This window comes from Erpetoichthys calabaricus, chromosome 16 (assembly GCF_900747795.2).
Source record: "Erpetoichthys calabaricus chromosome 16, fErpCal1.3, whole genome shotgun sequence".
NCBI lineage: Eukaryota > Metazoa > Chordata > Cladistia > Polypteriformes > Polypteridae > Erpetoichthys > Erpetoichthys calabaricus.
In genome coordinates this window covers 35,184,085-35,207,774 of record NC_041409.2, presented here as the reverse complement: position 1 = coordinate 35,207,774, position 23,690 = coordinate 35,184,085, and the positions used below count along the sequence as shown (strand labels likewise).

Below are 23,690 nucleotides of genomic sequence, written 5' to 3'. Positions count from 1 at the left end.
TAACTTGGTTCCTAGGCTACAAAGCCTGCTGATGCTCATGTCCAAATTTTTTTCAAATTTAAAAGGAAACTTGTAACTTTAGAAAATCATTTCCAGGTGAAAATGCAAATACACTATGTTTGTGAAGAAATAACTTAGACCTGAAAATGTTGAACTTATCCTTTAAGGATAATGCAGTGGTAATACTGGTGCTTTGGTAATATAGCGCTTTGGAAAAGCATTGATCTATTCTTTAATTTTACTAAATAAAATTAAATTGTGGTCTCTGAATAGAGCTTCATAGAAGTTAGATGTTAAATAATAAATTTGCATCAATTAGAAAAGATTCCAGTGGGCACTATTGATTGAATTAAAGTGTAAGCCAGATCAAAACATGTAGAGGATGCCTAGAAAAGGCCTTCCTCAGGAGAAGACACTTGTTAGAGAAGCCATCAACCACTTTAAAGGATCTACAGCAGGGGTGTCGAACTCCGGACCTGGTGGGTCACAGTGGCTGCAGGTTTTCATTCTAACCCTTTTCCTAATCAGTGACCAGTTTTTACTGCTAATTAAGTCCCTTTCCCTTCATTTTAATAGCTCTTTTTAAGGATTCAGTCCTCTGAATTGATTCTTTTCTTCAATAAATGACAATCAAACAGAAATGAGACAGTGAAATGCCAACAGATGACCGGCTGAATTGGGGTTTCAAACTCCAACCAATTTCACTCCAACCAATCTTTTAATGAGAGGCCAATTCTTGCTGTTAATTAAACTTGTTAATTAATTCCATGGCTTGTTGCTGCTCTCATTCTGCCACAGCAGACATTTCCAAAACTGTTGATTTTTCTGTTTTTTCTAAGAACAACGTCAAGATGTTTTGGTGACCTGAGAGATCAACCTTACTGAGACCTTCTTTATTTTCAGATATTGCATGATGGGTACAGGTGAGCTGGTCATGTGGCGGCTCGTTTTGTCACTTGTTATTGTTTGGCTGCTAAGTCAAGTTAATTAAAATTAAGGCAAAAGAAGTTAATTAACAGCAAAAACTGGTCACTAATGAAGAAGATGGTTAGAATGAAAACCTGCAGCAACTGCAGCCCTCCAGGACCAGAGTTTGACATCCATGATCTACAGAGTTCAGTGGATGAGAATGAAGTAAATGTGTCTGCAAAACACTGGTCTGTGTTGGTGAAAAAAAAATGTAGACTGACCTAATACTAAAAAATATTTTGTTGTCTGGTGACACAAAGATACATCTTTTTGAGCAAACTTCAAAGAAACATGACATTGCCCACACTTTAAAAACACCATTCTGACACCTGGGTATGGTGGTGTTAGCATTTTGTGGCGGGGCTATTTTTCATTAATATGGATTTGGCATTTGGTGACAAAAAAGAAACAGCTGCAAGAGAAACTGTTTCTGTCGATAAAACTGAAGTTTGTGTGAAAGTTTTTTATACAGGGCAATGATCCCAAACACAAGGCAAAAGGTAAATGGAGTGGCTCAGGGATAAAAAGATGGATGTCCTCCAATGACTCAGTCAAAACTCTTATTTGTTTTTATCAATTGGACTGAGAATCTGTGGCACTATTTAAAAACTGCAATGTACAAGCATCATTAGACAAAAACAAAATGAAGCAACTCCAAATTGAAGGATGAGCCAGAATCACTCTGAGTAATGAATAAAATCCACACATACCTACCCCAAACGATTTAAAGATGTTAGTGCTAAAAGGTGGCTGTATTTAAGTTTGGAGATTAAATGCTTATGTAAAAAACCTATCTTAATATTTTTTTAACATAAAACATTGTCACATTACAAAACTATTTTTGAGTTTCTTTATCTTGGAATACAAATATCACAGAGAACACAATTTCAGTAGAATCTGTTATTATTTAGTAAAATCAGAGAATTGGAGGACCAGGGTTTACATGTCAGGTGCTGCATGGTCTCCTCATGTTCATATGGGTTTCCTCTGGGTGATCGATTTCCATAGTCCCACAGTCCAAAGACTTGCAGGTTAGGTGGGTTGTCAATACTAAATTGGCACCCTAGTTTAGACATTTGTGTGTGTGTGCGTGCGTGTGCTCACCCTGTGAAGAACTGGCAGAGCCCTGTCCATGTGTTGTTCCTGCATTACACCTGATGATTGTTGGGATAGGCTCCAGCATCCCTGCGACCCTACCCTGGATTAGTAGGTTAAGTAGATGAATGGGTGGATGGTCATGTATCTTAATACTTTTGCAAGGTACTGTATGAAAAGACACTCTCAAACAGTAATTGCTAAACAAGTTGAATAACCTAAGAAGCATGTATTGTGCTATTACAATTATCTAGATTATAACAAAGTATTACTGTAGTAAATGAAAGGAGAATTTAAAACACTAATGGAAATAACTTGTATTTTGGAATATGTTTTGTAACATTTTAGAAGTACCATAGAACTAAATTTCCTGTTGATTGAATGATCAAACCGCTTTTAGAAAATAAGTAGCAGTCAATACAATTCTCAGTTCACATTTCTCCCATTTGAATTAGTCCCTTCTAAGAATGTTTGATCTGGCTCATATATGACTGAAAGCAAGTCTACTCTCTCTGCCTTTTTTGCTGTCATATGAAACTAACCTTAAACTACAGGCCTTACTTTGCCATTTCTTTGAAATGAGTTCACCCAACTGGCCCATTTCATCCTTCATAAACAGCATCACTGAGAAAATAATGTTTTGTTACTATCATACCGTATCAAGGCACAGAGACTCTTCACACAGTTCTAAACTTTATTAAATGTAGCTGTTAAGGAAATGGGCTTTAAACCAAGTCAAATGTTCAGTGCCCACTTGAGATCCTAAGTAAGTCACTTAACCTGCATATGCTCCAGCTGAAAACACATTTAAACAGTTGTACTTCAAATTGAGTATCCCTAGTCCGAAATGCCTGGGACCAGAAGTATTTTGGATATATTTGGATTTTGAAATATTTGCATATACATAATTAGATACCTTGGGGACACATGATCAAGTAGGGAAATGCAGCTAAACCAGATAAATGATGACTAATTTGTATATAATTTATATCACCAAGTCATTATTAGAAGACATTATTAGAATATGAGTTGATGTGACAAATGTATAAAACCCCAAAATTGATGAATATGATATACAGACTCTATTGTGGTTCTCTTTGAAGAGGGAAAATGCTGCATATTTGCACTGAAGAACATTTTTGTTTTACTGACAGTTTATTTCAGCTATCTGTTGTCACTTCTCAGGGAACTGGCCGACAGGTCAGCAATATCTCCGCTACCCTTCACTCAATCATGCCTACTGTGCTGGAAGCCGTTAACTGACCGGTGAGGCCCTACGTCCACTTATTCATATGGTGTAGGTATACATATACAAAACATAATATTTTTTGCCAGCATAACCAGGCAATTTGCCACAGTGTTCGGTTCTCCTAACATAACCGGAGCACTTTATAGAAACTTGTATTGCTGTATGGACTCCCAGCAAGAACGAAGCTGCTTTTGTTAACCGGAACTGTTAACTGGAGTGACATTCCATTAATGCACACATCATCTACAATGTTAATAGGAGTCCTGAGGCACGTCCACATACGTTTACAAGATGATTATGATTCATAAATGTAAACTGCTTAGAGATTTGCTTATGCTAGGTTTTATAAACATTTTTCTCTGTTTTAGTGTATGCACATCTTCACTCTTGAATCAAAGAAAAGTTTGAGATCCCTGATGTGGAATATTCCATTTGTGGTGTCTTTACCTCACTGCTGGGGCTGTACCTTAACCCTGGCTGTCAATTGTGTGCCCTAGCTTCGTGACCCTTCATGGAAAGCTACTGTCTCTCAGTGCTGGTGGTCAATCTTGCATTGTAGCTTCATGCCATTTGATGCTTCATGGGGAATCAGACTGCACAGCCTTTTTCAGTATGAATAAATCCATTTGAAATTTGCACATAGTTGTTCACATCCACTAAGCAGTGAAAAAAATTAGATGCAACATAGGTGGTGTCTTGTTGGCATTCAAAACGTTTTGGATTTTCAGATTAGAGATACTCAATCTGTAATTTACTAAACATGTAAAGTGCCTTGGTCTTTGCTATAGAAATGTGCTATATAAAATAAATGCTCTTTGTTCATGTACTTTTATCTTTAAATATACATGTAATACTGTGTACCAAAACAGTGTAAGTTGTAAAAAGAAAAATCACACAGGTTTTGTGAAAAGGTGTTGTGGTACTTAAACTCAAGATATTATGTTTGACTTTGTTTGATGAAGTAGCGTATATTGTTGTTAAATGACACCTTTTTTGCACATGATCCTCTCCTCCCGACCCCTCAACAGAAAAAAAAAGGTCATTGGGATCAAATGTACTAAATCGATGGCTGTGAGGCTGTCTTGTAAAAAAGGTGACACACACGTTGAAATGGCAGGGGAATTCACAATTTGATCTGGTTTGATTAAACTGACTCTTTTTACTTAAGGGGGTTTACCTGATTCTGTTCAAATGAGATACCATATACTGTTTGACAGCTTACTGAGTTGTAAATGGACACTAGTCCTGTTTGATGTCACTGGCAGTACTTGGACATTAGCTACTTGTATGTGTGAGATTTCCCCCCACATTGACTGCTTTTGTACACATGACAAGGAGAAGGATGACTGCTAAACTGGTCAATTATACTGTGTATTTGAACGACTGCCTCTTTTTCTTTTAGTGACTGTGGCAATGAAAGGACTCCATGATTATACGTCCCCCACTGAATGGCCTCTAATGATGGTGAGTAAAATGTGTCACAGGTTGTTTTCTTCTTTTTTGACACTTGATGACCTATCTGTATGGATTTTGTAATTTTGGGTTAGGTATTTGGGAAACCGATAAGTGCAGTGGGGTTGGCTGGGTTTTGTGGCCATTATATTTGGCATTTTTAAGGAGTCGAATATTCAAAATGTAAGATTAGTTCTTTTCATTTACAATGATGCTGAAGGTTTAGTACTATAGAAGTCGAATAAAATAGTATTGATACTATACTGTAATTCTAAAAATAAGCATTTACAGTGCTTTTAAAGTTGTTAAACTTTGAACTACTTTCATTCGATTGTAATTGTAACATATAAAGCTTGATCATCGTGACACTGAGAACTTTATTTCTAGTCGGAGTTGCATCAAAAAAGTGTTTTGTTTTTTTTTATTTATTTCTTCTTCAATGTGGAATTCTGCTTCCATTTATGATAAACGAACACCTGGCAGAAAGCGTGCTTTTTTTGTCAGTAGTAATGTTTATAGGTTTTGTCATGCTACATACAGCATCAACAATATGATTTGCAATAATAAACTGGTACTGTGTACTACTGTAATAAAATATAAGTCAAATTCTTTATTCCATACTTAAATCATAAACACTAAAGGCATTATTTGGCAAGATGAATTTCATAACACGAACATCCTCAAATTTACAAATTACTCTGTTAGTCATAGTTCTTTCAGAGCAGGAGTATACACGTTTGTGGCTTAAGTTGACTATTTAAAGTGATGTGGCTTTTCTGTAGTGGTTGTATCTCTTAATTGTTGAGGTAATACATATGTACTGTAGTAATAAATTGCAGACAGTGCTTGCCATCTGGCATCCTTAGTATAGCATATCACATTCTAATATTTTACTAAAAATAAGAACAAAATATAGAAGCACATCTCCTATTGCATTTCAAATCTGCTCTGTAAACCCTTTATTTGAGACTAAGTGCAGCCCAGGTTCTTGTTGCACCATATCAGAACCCTTCCACCTTGACTCCTGTCTGTTTTTACTTAACAAGTTTCAAGGAGAAATGATCCCAAGCCAGTGCTTTTACTTTAACTTCATTCTGTATCTTCTGGTATGATTGATGGATGGGTGAACTTGATTTGACTCCAGGGGTAAATTTGTTTTTTACAGAAGCTCTTTAGATAAATAAATCCATAATTAGGTAGATAAGTAAATAAATAAATATATATATACACACACACTTTGGTCTGAACACACACTAGAATGACTATAAAGCACAAAAATTCAGTCCCAGCGAGGCATTATGCAGACATATTGCTGTTAGTATACAGGAGCCCCTATTGCGTTTCTTGACACACTTCTGCTGAGTCAGTCGTTGGCTGAAAGTCCTCAGTGTTAGTGTGTCACAGAGAGGATGTGCAGCATTGTTTATAATGGAACTCAGTTTTGTTTTAACTCTCTCCTTTGCTACTGTGCATTTTCATATGTATAAAACCTTTTTTTTTTTTCTGGTAACCTGTCATGAATAGTCAATGAATATATGTAGGCGGTGACCTTTGAAACCAGAGAGGCGTCAATCAAGAGTTTACATGGCCTTTTTTGTCAGCAGCTCTTTTATGTATTGGCTGACCTGACTGCACTGTCTATTTTAGGAAACTGCACAGCTGCAAATGCTAAGAGGATGATACAAACCTAGATTTTATTCCTGCATAATAAAGGAAAATGTATACAAATTTAACAGTTAATACTGGGCCCCACTTGTTTACCAAAATTACAGAATCCTTGATTTTTATGTATGAAAAAAATGCTAATCATCTAATATAATGAACTCTCCAACAGTATAGATTCATGGATGGAGTGGTGGCTCTAAGGCTAAGGATCTGAGCTGGTTCTTAGAAGTATGCTGATTCACATCCCATTACTGCCAAAAGAGATCCTTCTCCATTGGGCCCTTAACCGGAAAATTATTCCAGAGGTGCTGTACAGTGGCTGACCCTGCTGTCCAACCTCCAAAGGTCATGCAAAAAGAAAATTTCGCCCCTGGGATTAATAAATTATATTAAGTCAAAATAAAAAAAAAATAACCACACAGAGTTTGGTGTCCACAGATCAAAAGGCTACATGTAAATGGGCCTTAGCTGTGCAGCTATTTTTTTTTTTTACAGCACAGTATCTTCTGATTGAAACTGTACTTAGTCCAATTAGTTCTGCCTGTTTCATGGAAAATTTCTGGGATCATCCAGTTTGGATGTTTGACCCCCACATTTTGGGGTTATTGAAGCAGAAGTTTGTACAGCAGGAGGCCCTTCCTGATAGCATCCTCCTTTAGTTGCATTTTTTGACGCACAAAAGGGTTGTTATCAGGTCTTACAGAACATCTTGCTGCGTTCTACAATTCAGCGCAATTTGCACAAAGAACATCTGTATGGCAGGGTGATGAGAAAGAAGCCCTTTCTGCACTCACGCCACAATCAGAATCACTTATTGTATGCAAATGATCATTTAGACAAGTCAGATTCATTTTGGAACAAAGTGCTTTGCACTGATGAGACAAAAATTGAGTTATTTGGTCATAACAAAAAGCGCTTTGCATAGCGGAAGAAGAACACCGCATTCCAAGAAAAACTCCTGCTGCCTACTGTCAAATTTGGTGAAGGTTCCATCATGCTGTGAGGCTGTGTGGCTAGTTCATGGATTGGGGCCCTTGTTAAAGTCGAGGGTCAGATGAATTCAACCCAGTATCAACAAATTCTTCAGAATAATGTTCAAGCATCAGTCACAAAGTTGAAGTTACGCAGGGGTTGGATATTCCGACAAGACAATGAACCAAAACACAGTTCGAAATCTATAAAGGCACTCATGCAAAGGGAGAAGTACAATGTTCTGGAATGGCCGTCACAGTCTCCTGACTTGAATATCATTGAAAATCTATGGGATGATTTGAAGCAGGCTGTCCATGCTCGGCAGCCATCAAATTTAACTGAACTGGAGAGATTTTGTATTGAAGAATGGTCAAAAATACCTCCATCAAGAATCCAGACACTCATCAAAGGCTATAGTAGGCGTCTAGAGGCTGTTATATTTGCAAAAGGATGCAAAAGTATTGATGTAATATCTCTGTTGGGGTGCCCAAATTTATGCACCTGTCTAATTTTGTTATGACGCATATTGCATATTTTCTGTTAATCCAATAAACTTAATGTCACTGCTGAAATACTACTGTTTCCATAAGGCATGTCATATATTAAAAGGAAGTTGCTACTTTGAAAGCTCAGCCAACTATAAACAAAAATCCAAAGAATTAAGAGGGGTTCCCAAACATTTTCACATGACTGTGTGTGTGTGTATATGTGTGTGTATATATATATATATATATATATATAGTAATAAATCAAAGACAATCATAAAGGTTTGGGGTTTTTAGCCCCGTATACTGTAAATCAAAAAAGGTCAGTGTGCTTTTTCCAAAATACATCAGACACATGAGGGTTGGTAGACGGACAATTTATAGGGTGGGACAGGAAGTGAATCGATGAGATGCTGGGAAAAATCGTGGTGGTGGATAGGAAAATGATGTCATCAAGAAGGGACCAGAGGGTAGAAAGGGACCCGGAAGTGGTTCATTTCCTTAGACGTCCGGGTAAAGTTACGGCGGCGGTGCTTCATTTTTTTTGAGGAAATGAAGAGGGAGAGTTTAGTACCCCGCCATTGTCCCCTGGCACAACTTGTCGTGGTGCGTGTTGGGTCCTTAAGCTGCTCCCCATGCGCTCGTGCGTGACATGACCCCCCCCCCCCCTTAGTCCCAAATCCCGGCCCAAACCAAGAGGCCATGAACCCGTGAGAGAGCGTCAGCGTTGGCCTTGAGGTTACCTCGGCGATAAGTGACGGTGAACTTATACGGCTGCAAGTCCAAAAACCACCTGGTGACCCGAGGATTCGAGTCCGTGTGAAGGCCATCCATTGGAGGGCGGCATGGTCCGTTACCAGGGTGAATACCGCAGGTGAGTTACCGCCCACTTGATGGCTAAGGCTTCCCATTCCACCGCTGCATACCTTGTCTCCCAGTCCAACAGTTTCCGGCTCAGGTAAATCACGGGGTGCTCGACACTATCGTGCTTTGGCTCAGCACGGAACCTAACCTGTGTCCGAAGCATCGGTCTGGAGGAGAAAAGGAAGAGAAAAATCAGGAGTTCTTAAAACAGGTGCTGTTGTGAGGGCCGTTGTTAGGTCACTGAATGCCTGTTCCATCAAATCGTTCCACACCACATGCAAAGGGGCCCTTTGTCAGATCCATCAAGGGGGTGGCCCTCTCTGAAAACCGAGGTACAAACCGGTGGTAGTAACTCGCTAATCCTAAGAAGGCTTGCACTTGCTTCTTGATTATCGGATGGGGCCATTCAAGAATGTCTTTTATTTTTGAGCTCTGTGGTTTCACCAGTCCTCCTCCCACCAGGTAGCCCAAATACTTGGCCTCGTTCAATCCAAAGTAACATTGCCGGGGATTGATACTTAGCCTGGCTTTCGCTAGCGTCAGGAGAACGGCGTAAACCTGCAGCACATGCTCCTCCCAGCTGCCGGAAAAGATGACAACATCATTGAGGTAGGCAGCACAGTAGGACTGGTGGAGCCTTAGCACTCTGTCTACCAGATGCTGAAAGGTTGCTGGTGCCCCATGCAGTCCGAATGGAAGGACCTTGTATTGCCAGTGTCCACTAGGGGTGCTAAATGCCATTTTTTTTCTCTAGCGGATGCCGTTAAGGGAATTTGCCAGTATCCCTTCGTCATGTCAAGAGTAGTCAAGTAACGGGCCTTCCCCAGCCTCTCGAGGAGCTCATCCACTCGGGGAATGGGGTAGGCATTGAATTTGGAGACTTGATTAAGACGTCTAAAGTCATTACAGAATCTCCATGACCCGTCCGTTTAGACACGAGGACGATGGGATTGGACCAGGGACTGTGACTTTCTTCAATAATGTCCATGTCCAACATACATGTAACCTCTAGCTCCACCTCTGCACACTTCGACTCCGGGAGGTGATAGGGACGTTCCCTGACTACCATCCCCGGATCTGTCACTGTGTTGTGCTGAATCAGTGAGGTCCGGTCCGGTGCTTCACTGACCATTTCTGGGACAGACAGGATCGCAGTTTCGAGCTCCTGCTGCTGGTGGGGAGTCAAATTGTGGCCGAGGTTAAGTTTGGCTTTTTCCGATAAAAGGGAAAGGGTAGGGCCGGCAAGAGGGCATTCTTCCCTGTCCTTCCACGGTTTCAGTAAGTTAACCATGATATACCCACTTGCTCGGCCAATGATTTGTTTGACTCACCAAATAGTCAACAAACCCTTTTCTCTCTTTAACCTTGTAAGGGCCCTGCCAATGAGCCAGCAATTTCGAGTGGGAAGTGGGCACAAGCACCATTACACGATCTCCCGGCTGAAATTCGCGTAGAGAGGTGTTTCTGTTGTAGTTCCGGGCCTGCGCTGCTTGAGCCTTCGACATGTGTTCTTTTAGTAGGGGTCGAATTTTCTCCAATCTATTGCGTAACTGTGCAATATACTCTTATGTTGGTGGAGGGAAGTGCCTCCCCTTCCCAACCTTCTTTTAGCACATCAAAAATGCCCCAGGGTTGGCGCTCATTCAAAAGTTCGAAAGGGGAAAAACCTGTGGAGGCTTGTGGCACCTCCCGATAAGTGAAAAGTACCAGGGGTAAAAGTTGATCCCAATTCAACTGACTACCTTGCGGACCACCTGTTTGAGGGCCTGGTTGAATCTTTCCACCAACCCATCCGTCTGAAGATGATAGACCGATATTTTGAGATGCTTAATGTGGAGTAACTTGGCAGCCTCCCTGAACGTATCCGAAGTAAAGGGCGTACCCTGGTCCGTAAGGACTTCTTTGGGTGTGTCCACTCGGGGGGGAAAAAAGCCCTACTAACTCCCGTGCAATATTTTTTGTATTGGCGGCTCGCTAATTACCCGGAGCCATGGTTCATTTCCTTAGGCATCTGGGTAAAATTACGCTGGCGCTGCTTCGTTTTTTCTGAGGAAATAAAGAGGGAAAGTTTAGTACCCCGCCGTTGTCCCCTGTCGCGGTGCGCATCGGCTCCCTAAGTTGCTCCCCATGCGCTTGTGCCTGACAATATATATACAGTATATTAGATGTATATATACATATGTATGTATGTATGTATGTGTATATATATATATATATATATATATATATATATATATATATATATATATATATATTGTGGCGGATGGCCGGGGCCATTACTAATACAAAGGGTAATATGATTCTGTAGTTCTCAGAAAACGTTTTCAAGCAGAAATCTCATTAGTTATCCTAGCTTCCAAGTCTTCTAAAGATCAACGTTTGGTTGAATAAATATTCATTTTCACATGTCCCCATAAAAAGAAATCCAATGGAGCCAAATCTGGCGAATGTGGAGGCCAAGAAAATGGTCCACCTCTTCCAATCCATCTATTAGGGAATTTCTCATGTAGAAACTGTCTAACATGCAAAGCAAAGTGACAAGGAGCACCATCTTGTTGAAACACTGCATTCCCTATCAGTCCTAATTGTTCAAGTTGAAAAATAAAGTAGTTTTGCAGCATTTCTAAATAGCTATCACCATTATCAACACGCCCTTCAAAAAAGAATGGCCTTATGACTCGATTGTTTCCCAAAGCAAAACCACACATTAACTTTGGGAGAATCTCTTTCATGTTCAACAGACTCATGTGGATTTTCGTTTCCCCAAATATGTGAAAAATAAAACTTCTAAACCAGAAAAAAAACCTAGATACATCAAGCTTTCTAAACCTTTTTAGGAATTCTTTCTATATGTATATCTTTCTATATGTATATTTATATGTATATATTTGCAGCTGGAGATCCACAAAGGGAGAAAAATGAATCCTAAATCATCACGTATCATAAAGTAGTTTTTATTCCTGAGCTTTCAACCTCTGCCAGGGGTCTTCATCAGAAGATAATACTTAGACTTACAAGAATCAAAGGCAATATATAGCAAAAAATTACGTGGGGAGGTGGCTAAGTCAGTGTGATCGGGTTATTGGGTGTAAAGTCTTGTTTATTATGAACATGTTCTTCTTAAGTTTGCATATGCTGGATTTATGTCCAAGTGTCTGTTGATGGCATTCTCATTTGATAGCCAAGATTCGGCCAGCTCTCTGGCACTTTTAGTACTGGCCTTAAATTGTACTTGTACATTGTCCCAGTTAAATGTATGTCCTGTTGATTTACTATGCGTATAGATCAATGATAGTGAGTCCTTTCTTCTGACAGCGTTGTGATGTTCCTGTAAACATGTTGCGATTCTTTTTGAAGTTTGTCCTATGTATACCGCTGAGCAAGAACTGCATGGAATGCTATAAACTGCGTTTCGTGTTTCTGCTGTCGATTTCTTGTTTTTAGCATTAAAGAGGACCGTGCGCAGATTGTTTGTGGGTTTGTGTGCTATTCTGACGCCTGACTTGGCCAGGATGTGCGCTGTACCTTCAGACACTTTGTGGTGATAAGGGAGTGAGTGCCAGGTGGGGTGGGGGTTCTGATTCAAGTCGATTGTTTGCTGAGGTTTTTGGCGTCTTCTGTGTAACCTCCAATTAATGAATGTTTTTGAGTATCCGTTTGAAGTGAAAAGATGGAAGAGATAGCGTCTCTCATTCATTTTTGTCTCCTTCGTGTTTCAATGGGTGTGGACTCTTCTGAATAGAGTTTTAACACAGCTCCGTTTATGAGATACCGGGTGGTTGCTGGCGAAGTGTAATATTTTGTCTGCGTAGCATTCTTTACGGTAAACACTTGTGGTCAGGGTGGCGTCGTTATTTCTTTCAATGTAGATGTCCAGGAAGCTGATGTGTCGGTTCATTTCTTTTTCCATGGTGAATTGGATTGCAGGGAATATTGTGTTTGATGTGGTTGAAGAATTCATTCAGCTGGTCATTTTTTAGTATGATGAATGTGTCGTCTACGTAGTGTATCCAAATTTTGGGTGTGAACCGGGATAGAGCCACGTTTTCAAATCGCTGCATTACCAGTTCCGCTAGAAGTCCTGTTAACGGCGATCCCATTGGCATGCCTTCTTTTTGAGTGTAGTATTTGTCATTGAAATGAAAATGAGTTTTTTGGCAAAGTGATATTAGGTGCATTATGTCTTTAATGGACAGTGTGGTTCTTGTCTCTATGGTGGGGTCGCTTTCCAGTCTCATTAATAGTGTTTCTGTGGCCAAATGAATCGGAATGTTGGCTATCAAATGAGAACGCCATCAACAGACACTTGGACATAAATCTAGCATATGCAAACTTAAGAAGAACATATTCATAATAAACAAGACTTTACACCCAATACCCCCCCTCCTGTCCACACTGACTTAGCCACTTGTGTGTGTGTCCATTTGTTTTTCATGCTTTTTCAAGACTTCTAGAAGACATGATCATGTTAACTTGTGGTCTTTCCTCTGCAGTTCTTCATGGTGATGTGTATTGTGTATGTCCTGTTTGCTGTCCTGTGGCTCTTTTGGTCAGTTTGCTACTGGAGTGACCTTCTCCGCATTCAGTTCTGGATTGGAGCAGTCATTTTGCTGGGGATGTTGGAGAAAGCAGTCTTCTACTCTGAGTTCCAGAACAGACACTACAATGGCGAATTTGGTAGGACTGGTCTCCTTACTTTCCAGGTTAACTTCACTTATGTCATGTTTATTTGCTTGCTTCCTCTGCTATGGGATTAATGGAACTTACATTCCAAAATTACACATTTAAAAATCTTCAGTAAGTATGTTAGGATAGTGCTGTATTTTTTGACTACAACTCAGCCTTTAATATAATCATCTCTGCCAAATTGGTTGTAAGAGTCAGGGAACTGTGCCTACTGAATTCCATCTCTCACTGGGTACAGGACTTTTCAACAGGTAGAATTCAGGTAGTCAAGATTGGCAACAAAACCTCATCACAACTGATATTGAACATTGGAGTTCCGCAAGGTTGCTGTCTGAGCCCAAAGTTGTGCTTACTTTTCACTTAAGATCTGTACAGCCAAATATTACACTAATCTTAAAATTAAATATGAATGAAACTTGACAAATGTTTATCACTTACTGTTCAATTGGTACATGCTTAATAAAAGTGTTTTTGAATGAAGTAAAACAAAATGTAAAAAATAGTATTAAGTTTCAGCTCAGATTTTTGTTTTTTGTATGGAGAAGTGTCTTCCAGCGCTTCATTGGTTCTGCAGAATGAGGACTGATGCCGTTCTCTGTGACCCTCTGCACCGTGGGCACAGTCTGTTGTCCAAACTGGTCAAGCCATAGGTACACTAGTATTAAAGCTAGCGCCTCTCAGTTCATGAACCATTTTTACCCCTCCGAAGTCTGCCTTCTCAATATTGTGTGCCTCAGTTAGAATAAGCAAAGTATACATTAACCATGCATTAAACATGTCATGTGTTCTGTATTTGTTCTGCAGTTGTTTTTATGTATTTAATTTGTTCAGACTGAGACTATGAAAGGTTCTTGTTGTACCATAAAAGTAAAAACGCATTACTGTACACCACACTTTTTTCTTTATCTCAACCTTGTCAATTCATGTAAAGTAAAATGTGCACAAATTTAATTTCCACATGTTGAAGTTTTGATCCACCATTTTATTCATGCCGCATCTATCAAATTTCCTGCATAGAAGCATTACAATTAAATATGCTGCCTCCTTATGCTGTGCTCACATGCTCTTGGACAAACAGTATATCCGAGTTGCCAAGTCATAAATTTCACTAATTCAGAAGTACAAGTTGGACAATTCTGATAAAACAAAGCTATCTGAATCGTCTTGAATTGTAATGTAGTGCTGACCTTTTACCTTGTTTAAAATTAAACATATACAGTACATTTTTGGTCCAAATTGCATTTGGAGCAATAGGATATGCTTTTAATACATTTGTTTTGCTCTTTATTTCTACATAAAATGCTAATTAATTGTTTTTCCTTTGCAGACTAAGTAACAAATCAGATAGATAGATAGATAGATAGATAGATAGATAGATAGATAGATAGATAGATAGATAGATAGATAGATAGATAGATAGATAGATAGATAGATAGATAGATAGATACTTTATTAATCCCAAGGGGAAAGTCACATACTCCAGCAGCATCATACTGATACAAAAAACAATATTAAATTAAAGATTGATAATAATGCAGGTAAAAACAAACAATAACTTTGTATAATGTTAAATGTTAACGTTTACCCACCCGGGTGGCATTGAAGAGTCGCATAGTTTGGAGGAGGAACAATCTCCTCAGTCTGTCAGTGGAGCAGGACAGTGACAGCAGTCTGTCGCTGAAGCTGCTCCTCTGTCTAGAGATGACACTGTTTAGTGGATGCAGTGGATTCTCCATAATTGATAGAAGCCTGCTTAGTGCCCATCGCTCTGCCACAGATGTCAAACTGTCCAGCTCCATGCCAACAATAGAGCCTGCCTTCCTCACCAGTTTGTCCAGGCGTGAGGCGTCTTTCTTCTTAATGCTGCCTCCCCACCACACCACCGCATAGAAGAGGGCACTCGCCACAACCATCTGATAGAACATCTGCAGCATCTTATTGCAGATGTTGAAGGACGCCAGCCTTTTAAGGAAGTATAACCGGCTCTGTCCTTTCTTACACAGAGCATCAGTATTGGCAGTCCAGTCTAATTTATCATCCAGCTGCACTCCCAGATATTTATAGGTCTGCACCATCTGCACACAGTCACCTCTGATGATCATGGGGTCCATGATGGGTTTGGGCCTCCTAAAATCCACCACCAGCTCCTTGGTTTTGCTGGTGTTCAGGTGTAGGTGGTTTGAGTCGCACCATTTAACAAAGTCATTGATTAGGTCCCTATACTCCTCCTCCTGCCCACTCCTGATGCAGCCCACGATAGCAGTGTCATCAGCAAACTTTTGCACGTGGCAGGACTCAGAGTTGTATTGGAAGTCCGATGTATATAGGCTGAACAGGATCGGAGAAAGTACAGTCCCTTGTGGCGCTCCTGTGTTGCTGACCACAATGTCAGACGTGCAGTTCCCAAGACGCACATACTGAGGTCTGTCTTTAAGATAGTCCACGATCCATGCCACCAGGTATGAATCTACTCCCATCTCTGTCAGCTTGTCCCTAAGGAGCAGAGGTTGGATTGTGTTGAAGGCACTAGAGAAGTCTAGAAACATAATTCTTACAGCACCACTGCCTCTGTCCAAGTGGGAGAGGGATCGGTGTAGCATATAGATGATGGCATCCTCCGCTCCCACCTTCTCCTGATATGCAAACTGCAGAGGGTCGAGGGCGTGTTGAACCTGTGGCCTCAGGTGGTGAAGCAGCAGCCTTTCCATGGTCTTCATCACATGTGATGTCAGAGCAACAGGCCGGAAGTCATTCAGCTCACTAGGATGTGATACCTTTGGGACTGGGGTGATGCAAGATGTTTTCCAAAGTCTCGGGACTCTCCCCTGTTCCAGGCTCAGGTTGAAGATGCACTGTACAGGACCCCCCAGCTCCGATGCACAGACCTTCAGCAGTCGTAGCGATACTCCATCTGGACCCGCTGCTTTGCTGGCACGAAGTCTCCTCAGCTCTCTGCTCACTTGCGCTGTTGTAATTATGGGTGGGGATGTCTCTCCTATGCTGGTATCAGCAGAAGGATGTGTGGAGGGTGCAATACTCCGAGGTGAGAGTGGGTTAGGGTGGTCAAACCTGTTAAAGAAGTTGTTCATTTGGTTTGCTCTCTTAACGTCTCTCTCGATGGTGGTACCCCGCTTCGAGCTGCAGCCAGTGATGATCTTCATCCCATCCCACACTTCCTTCATGCTGTTATTCTGCAACTTCTGCTCCAGCTTTCTCCTGTACTGCTCCTTCGCCACCCTGAGCTGGACTCGGAGTTCCTTCTGCACGCGCTTGAGCTCATGCTGATCACCACCTTTAAAAGCCCTTTTCTTCTGGTTCAAAAAGCCCTTGATGTCACTTGTAATCCATGGCTTGTTGTTAGCATAGCAGCGTACAGTTCTTACTGGAACTACAATGTCCATACAGAAGTTGATGTAGTCAGTAGTGCAGTCAACAACTTCCTCAATGTTCTCACTATGTGACCCCTGCAGGATATCCCAGTCTGTAGCTCCAAAACATTCTCTCGGAGCCTTCTCTGCCTCCGGGGTCCACTTCCTGAATGAACGTGTGGTTGTAGGTAGGACCCTCACTTTTGGTTTGTAGTGAGACTGAAGCAGAACCAGGTTATGATCTGCTTTCCCAAGTGCAGGCAGCGGCGTGGCGCTGTATGCGTCTTTAACGTTTGCATACAGTAAATCAATAGTCTTATTTCCCCGGGTGTTACAGTCCACATACTGGGAGATGGCAGGTAATGTTTTGTCCAGCGTCACATGGTTAAAGTCTCCAGCGATTAGCACAAGCACCTCAGGGTGCTGCATTTGTAACTTCGCAACAGCAGAATGGATGATGTCACTCGCTGTCTCCACGTCCGCCTGAGGAGGGATGTAAACGATGACAACAATGACGTGTCCAAACTCTCTGGGCAAGTAATAGGGACGCAAACTTACGGCCAACAGTTCGATGTCCCTGCAGCAAGTGGAGATTTTGACGTTAACATGTCCAGAGTTACACCACCGTGTATTAACATAGAGAGCGAGTCCTCCTCCTTTGTGCTTCCCGCAGGTACTTGCATCTCTGTCCGCTCTAACTGTGCTAAACCCGGGTAGCTCCACGTTAGAATCTGGGATGGTGTTAGTTAGCCAGGTTTCACAAAAGCACAACAAACTGCATTCTCTGTAGGTTCTGACATTTTTCACCAGCGCAGCCAGTTCATCGATCTTATTTGAGATTGAGTTCACATTTCCCAGAATCATAGAAGGCACCGAAGGCTTAAAACGCCACTTTCTCGCAAGCCACTTTATTTTTAGCTTAGTGCCGGCTCTGCTGCCACGATACCGCCTTCTTACCTCGTCGGGTAAATAGGGAACCACACCGGCATTTGTTCTCAGCGCTCGAAGTTGAGTACTTGAATAGACGAGTCTCTGCGTTTAAAAATCCATGCCCACGTTGTAAAAGTAAGTTTGTCCAGGGAACGAATCCACATAAAATAAAGTGATAGGAGTGATCAATAAAAAAAAGAGAAAAATAAAAGTAGAAAAGTACACATACACATACAGTCATACACGGAGCTGCTGAAAAGGCTGCCACTCACGGCGGCGCCTGAGTCATCCTTGAGTTTCTCCGAATAGTCCGACCAGAAACCCACATCAACACACTGAGGTTGGAAGGTGACAAAATTATAGCTTGGAACTGCAAATAGTCCAAGAGCACATGAACGCAGCATTATAGCTCTAGTGATACATTCTTAGTACAGCTTACATTCAAAAAATGAGAATTCTTATCTCAATCAGGACTTGGCCTACAAATATGGATGTAATTTCTGATTCAAGTACCAGATTCTAAATGTCTTATTGTAATTTAAACATCTGAAGAAAAACACAGAAAAATTGCAACTTTGGTATATGGATTTTTGCTGGAGCCTTTTCCTGACTTTTTTCTCTTTTTGTTTTTTTTTATTTAATGCTTACAGTTCAGGGAGCAGTGGTCTTTGCTGAGCTCCTGTCTGCAGTGAAGCGTTCACTGGCCCGCATATTGGTCATAATAGTCAGTCTAGGATATGGGATTGTCAAGTAAGTGTTTAGTATTTTTGTTATCTTTCACCATTCTTGTATCATGAAATCTTAACTACATGAGTCCTTGTGGCTACAGATTCCATATACCTAACTGAATGCTGTATGATTCAGTTGTTTTTATCATTATAACTTATTTATTTTTTCACCATCTATTCAAACTAGTATTTTCTTTTAAGTTTAAATATTTAAAACACTTGGGTTCATTAGATACCTAAAACTGTGTTTCTCCTTTTACAATATCCCAGGTTCAGGTTGACTGGGCCATAGACTTGACATTTCACTACCAAGACTAAGTCATTTTGGATATCTTCTTCCATCTGTTTTTTTCAAATATAATTTATTCATTTTAAGACTAATGAGAAACAAAGCCCATCTTGGGCTCAAGGATAAAAAAAAACAGTATTTGGCTGAAAAGAAAATATAACTGCTTTTAAGCAAGGTTAATATAGTTTTTCTTTTTTTCTACTAGTTTTATTTATTTAGTAACCAAAGTACCTGCTGTTGCCCAGGTATATTTTTGTAGAATGGGGGAAGGAAAGAAAGCAAAGGTTAACATGTTTTTCAAATGGTGACCCTGCTGTTATTGCTAGTTGTCCCATTCGTCACCCACACTGCTACTCTATCAAGGTCTCTGCTCTTGTGAGTCAAGTTGCTTGGTTGTAGCAACGGACACTGTCATGTCTGACTAGTCCTCATAGTTTAAGGTGGACAGTTCATAGTACTTAATTATGAAGAAAAGCTGAAAAAGAAGGAGTTCAATGACAACTCTTTGATTCTCCTTTGTGTTGTGCTGCACTTCCACTCTCTATCAAAGCTCACCCAACACTCCCTGTAAAAGTTCACAATACTCCATTTCACTTTACAGTAGATAGCAGCAGCGTGGCCAGGGTACATCATGTTAAGTTCTGCTCATTTTGTCTGCTATTCTGGCTTCAGTCTGTTTGGATGTTTCACTTGCCTTGAGCCAGCAGGTATCAAATATGTGTGCACAGGAAAAAAAATACTAGGACCCCTAGGGTCCCAGTTTGGTTTCCAAAATAGTCTGTCTTGTCTTTATAGTTCTAGGGAGCAGCTATGCAAAATTTGGTCCAGACCAGTCAAAGTGTGTAGGATTGTAAGTTTACAGTTGTGAGTGTGCAAAGCACAGAGTTTATTCTTGTATTATTATTTATTTATTAGTTATTGTATTATTTACAATAATTGAGTTAATAAAACTATTGTAATAAACCTGTATGTCTTTTTTCATACAAACAACTATAAACCTACCTTTGCCCACTCTTGTGTATACATATGATTATTACTGATCATACTTGGAAATTCTGTTAAGTTTTAGTTTTTCTTGATAATATATTTTTAATTTTAGTTTAGTTTTAATTTCACAAAAATTTGTTTTTTTTACCAGTTTAAAGACTTTTAAGCACTTTTGCCAAGCTACAAATAAACTTTATTTGTACTAAAGATACTGACAGCTTCATAATTATACAAGGTTTTTTTCACTTTACTACCAAACAAGCTTTTTAAATCTCAAGTCATTTTTCCTGCAAATACGAAGATAAGACTATAGGCTTATTAACACAGTAATAAATTCAACATTATTATTATTATTATTATTTACTAGTTGATTACCCAGTGGCTTCGCTCACTGAGTGCAAGGGAAAAAAATAAAATGTAGTCTATAAGTTATTAAACAGTAAAACATTAACATTTAAGAAGTAAAGATATATTGAACACTATTGGAGTGGTTTGGGGTAAACTACATTTTAAAGGCGCTATAACACAACAGGTAAGTAGTACTAACAGCAGCTAAAATGTATTTGGATTATCTCTCAGTAGTAGATCCCTTTTGAAAGGTGTTACACGACCGCTGTGATATAGAAATTACATTTTCTGTGTGATCATCCAAATTTCTGCCTGACAACCTTGCACTACGTGCCTGTGATTTACTTCTTAAAATAATTTATCACAAAAGGAACCTTGAATATTGCAGGGTTTTAGTGACCCGAACTCACCTTAAGGGACAGTAAGTAGTAGTGCAGTAATTTACAAACAGAGTCCTGCTTCGATGGCGCCGATTACACTCATTCTCAAAGATTCCCACTCTCCCAGGAGCTGACAGGGCACTTGAAGTGTCACAAACAGTGCGAGAAGAGAGGACTCTGCTCGAAACTGCGAAGCTCTCGACCCCGCAGAGCAGCCCGACATTCCGCGCCTCCCAGCGTCCACTTTGTTCTCACGCACATTGTTTACAGCTCGCTGCAGTTAAAAAGTAGAAAGACGCAAAGCTGTTTTCCTCATCTCTTCTACTATCAAGTACTGCCAACTAAAAAAAAAGTTACAATGTGGCAGTTTCCGCGACAGTCACGTGGACGAATAAATAAAACTTCTCTGTCAGAACGCGCCTGGCGGCGGACGGCTCAGCGCTGTAGTCCAGAGAGGAGGGCTGGGAGAGGACGACGCGGGATGCACTACGGCGTGTTTGTGTTTACTTCTTTTCAATATCAGTTAAATAACTCACACAAATAATAGCAATTCGTAAAGACGATATAAAAAATGGCGTCAACAAACGAAGTGATTAGTTCCTGTATTATAATATGTTCTGTGGTCATACATAATTGTCATATCGCGTGGTCATACGTAATTTCCGTTTCAAACGCGAAAAGAATTTTATATATATATATATAGTTTTAGCTGATGCCTTTATCCAAGGAGACTTACAACATGTGAGATACAATTAGTTATGTTTGTGTTACCAGTTGCAGCACAGGTAGGTGAAGTGACTTGCTCATGGTCACTCAGTATTAGTAGAGGAATTTGAGCCCACAACCTCAGGGTTTGACATTCAGAGCTTTAACTGCAATGCCACGCTGCAAGATAAGCCCCTTCTTGGGTGTAACTGACTGTCACTCATAGGTATCATTTGGCAGTGCTGACACTTGGACTAATCATCTTAACTCACCTGTATTGGCCACTACGTCTCTACATATCTGCTGCCCTCATGTATTCTAAGGCAGTCTTTTTAACAGTAGAATCCCTGAAGCCTACAAAAACATCATAGTGCCGGGCCACCTTAAATTCCTTTGCACCTCTTCATCAACGTCTTTGTTTTTCAAATGTGTCGATCAGCACTGGCAGCAGGCAGCCTGCTCACTCATCCCCCACCAACGCAGCTGAAGTTCTCCCAGCTCAAGTCTTGGTTATTTGGGTGTGAGGTGCTTGGAGTTGTAGAGGGTAAATAACATATTGTTATTTGGAATACATATATTTCATGTGTGTTCCATGTGTATAACGATCTGGGTAAATGTAGGATGACCGGAAATGTGAGGCAAGAAATGTTGAACACATAACTAAAACAGAAACTTTTTCACCTTACTGTAATAATGACAAAATGCCGACATGAAGAGTTTAATGTGTGAAGGCTAAAATCCAAATAGGGAGCTTAGACAACTTTGCTCATTTTGAACCTGTAGTGCACCATGACTTTTACGTATTCATGTGACATTTAACAGCTTTAGGCAGCTACCTTGGTCTTTTGCTTGCTGGATAGTGTTGTAGGACAATGAGTAGTTGTGAAAATGATATGTATTGTTATTGCTGACTAGCTGTGCTACCTGTCTAAGACAGACTGAAATCTAACTAATCCACGCCGACTTGAGCATTAATGTTTGCAGTGCACCGGTAATGCTTATGTTTCTGTTAGGTGCCATTTGTTACAGAATACATAAAAGAAGTGTTAATGTGTTTGTGATGCCATCTATTGGAATGACAAATGCAATGTACTTTATTGGTAAAATGTTTATGATGTGCCATCATTTGCAATGACAGAGATGCAGCAACCTGATGAGATACACAAATACACAGGTGGACTAGTCTTCTAGATGTCTATTCAGACAGGATGTCTTTATGGGGAGGTGGGGGTAACACCAGAACATCCCAGAGATTTTAGCTCTATCTGAATTCACCATCTTAGTCAGTTTTACCAACTTTTTATGATCTGCATGTTTGACGCATCTCTAAAGAATGAAGAAGTATTGCAACTACCACATAAAAATAACTCATAATTAAAGCAGCCCTATATAAATTAAATCTGTGACATCTCTTTGTAATTTATAAGTGATTTCAGATCCTGTGTGAATTGGTTGTGAACATTACTTTATTACATATTTTTGTCCAGAAAATGTCAGTCAGTCATTTTCTAACCTGCTTAGTCCTGAATAAAGTCAGGGGGTTCTAGAACTTATCCCAGCTAGCATAGGGCACATGGCAGGAACAAACCCTGGATAGGGTGCCAGTCCATCGCAGGGCGAACACACACACTAATCCATCTAACCTGCATGTCTTTGGACTGTGGGAGGAAATCTATGTAGACACGGAGAAAACATGCCAATGCAGGGAGGACCCAGGATGCAAAACCAGGTCTCGCTACTAATGTACCACCATGCTATAAAAGCAATGTTTCTGTGTAATCAAAGAATTGACTATAGAACCATTAAGCAGTAGAACTAATACGTTTTTCTTGTTAATGAATCAACGTTAACAAATCTATATCTTATCCTATATCCACACTACTACGTTTTCATTTAAAAATGGTCTCTTAAACAAAATCAGTCTCTGTCTACACTAGCATCTTCACATCATGTATAAAAGTATCCCAGTGGACACTAACACAACCTAAAACACACGTGATGTAGCCATTCGCCTACACTGGACATGTGCGCAAAGACAGAGAAATCCTTGAAGGAATGTTAACACAGTCAGCTGGGGGATTTACTGCAAAACTGAAGGCCATTAAATTATTTTCCCTTCACATGTGTATGCAGCATTCAAATTGTACAAAACGTAATTTAGATACATATACTGTAGACCATCAACACAAGTGCCATGTCCGCCATGTTCGAATATGCTTTTCTTCTGTTATGGGTGACCAGTCAGGGAATGAGATGTTGTAATGAGAAGGCTCCAATCAGCTATGTAAAAAACAGAAAAAAAATCAGAGCACAGTCAGAGTCTGAAATGGAGACTAACATCTGTGTTTTTACCAAAAATGAAGTCAGCTGTGTTACAACTTAAAAGATGTACAGTAATTCTCCCATGGAGTTACTCTCCTAGATTTTCTCTTGACAGTGTTGCACTGCAGTTTAGAAATCTGACTTGATACAAAGTTTTAACTTCATCTAGATACATAATAATAATAAATAGTAATAA

The 23,690-nt window shown here is 40.1% G+C and overlaps 1 protein-coding gene across 2 annotated transcripts in view; it reads left to right on the top strand.

The window, feature by feature from the left end:
• LOC114667106 (transmembrane protein 87A-like) overlaps positions 1-23,690 on the top strand; it is a 138,542-nt gene that overhangs the window by 93,889 nt on the left and 20,963 nt on the right. For both annotated transcript variants that reach the window (XM_051920073.1, XM_051920072.1), the window contains exons 8-10: positions 4,716-4,777; positions 13,245-13,428; positions 18,386-18,485. In XM_051920073.1, coding sequence (XP_051776033.1) covers positions 4,716-4,777; positions 13,245-13,428; positions 18,386-18,485 — 346 coding nt within the window. The remainder of the gene's footprint in view (positions 1-4,715; positions 4,778-13,244; positions 13,429-18,385; positions 18,486-23,690) is intronic.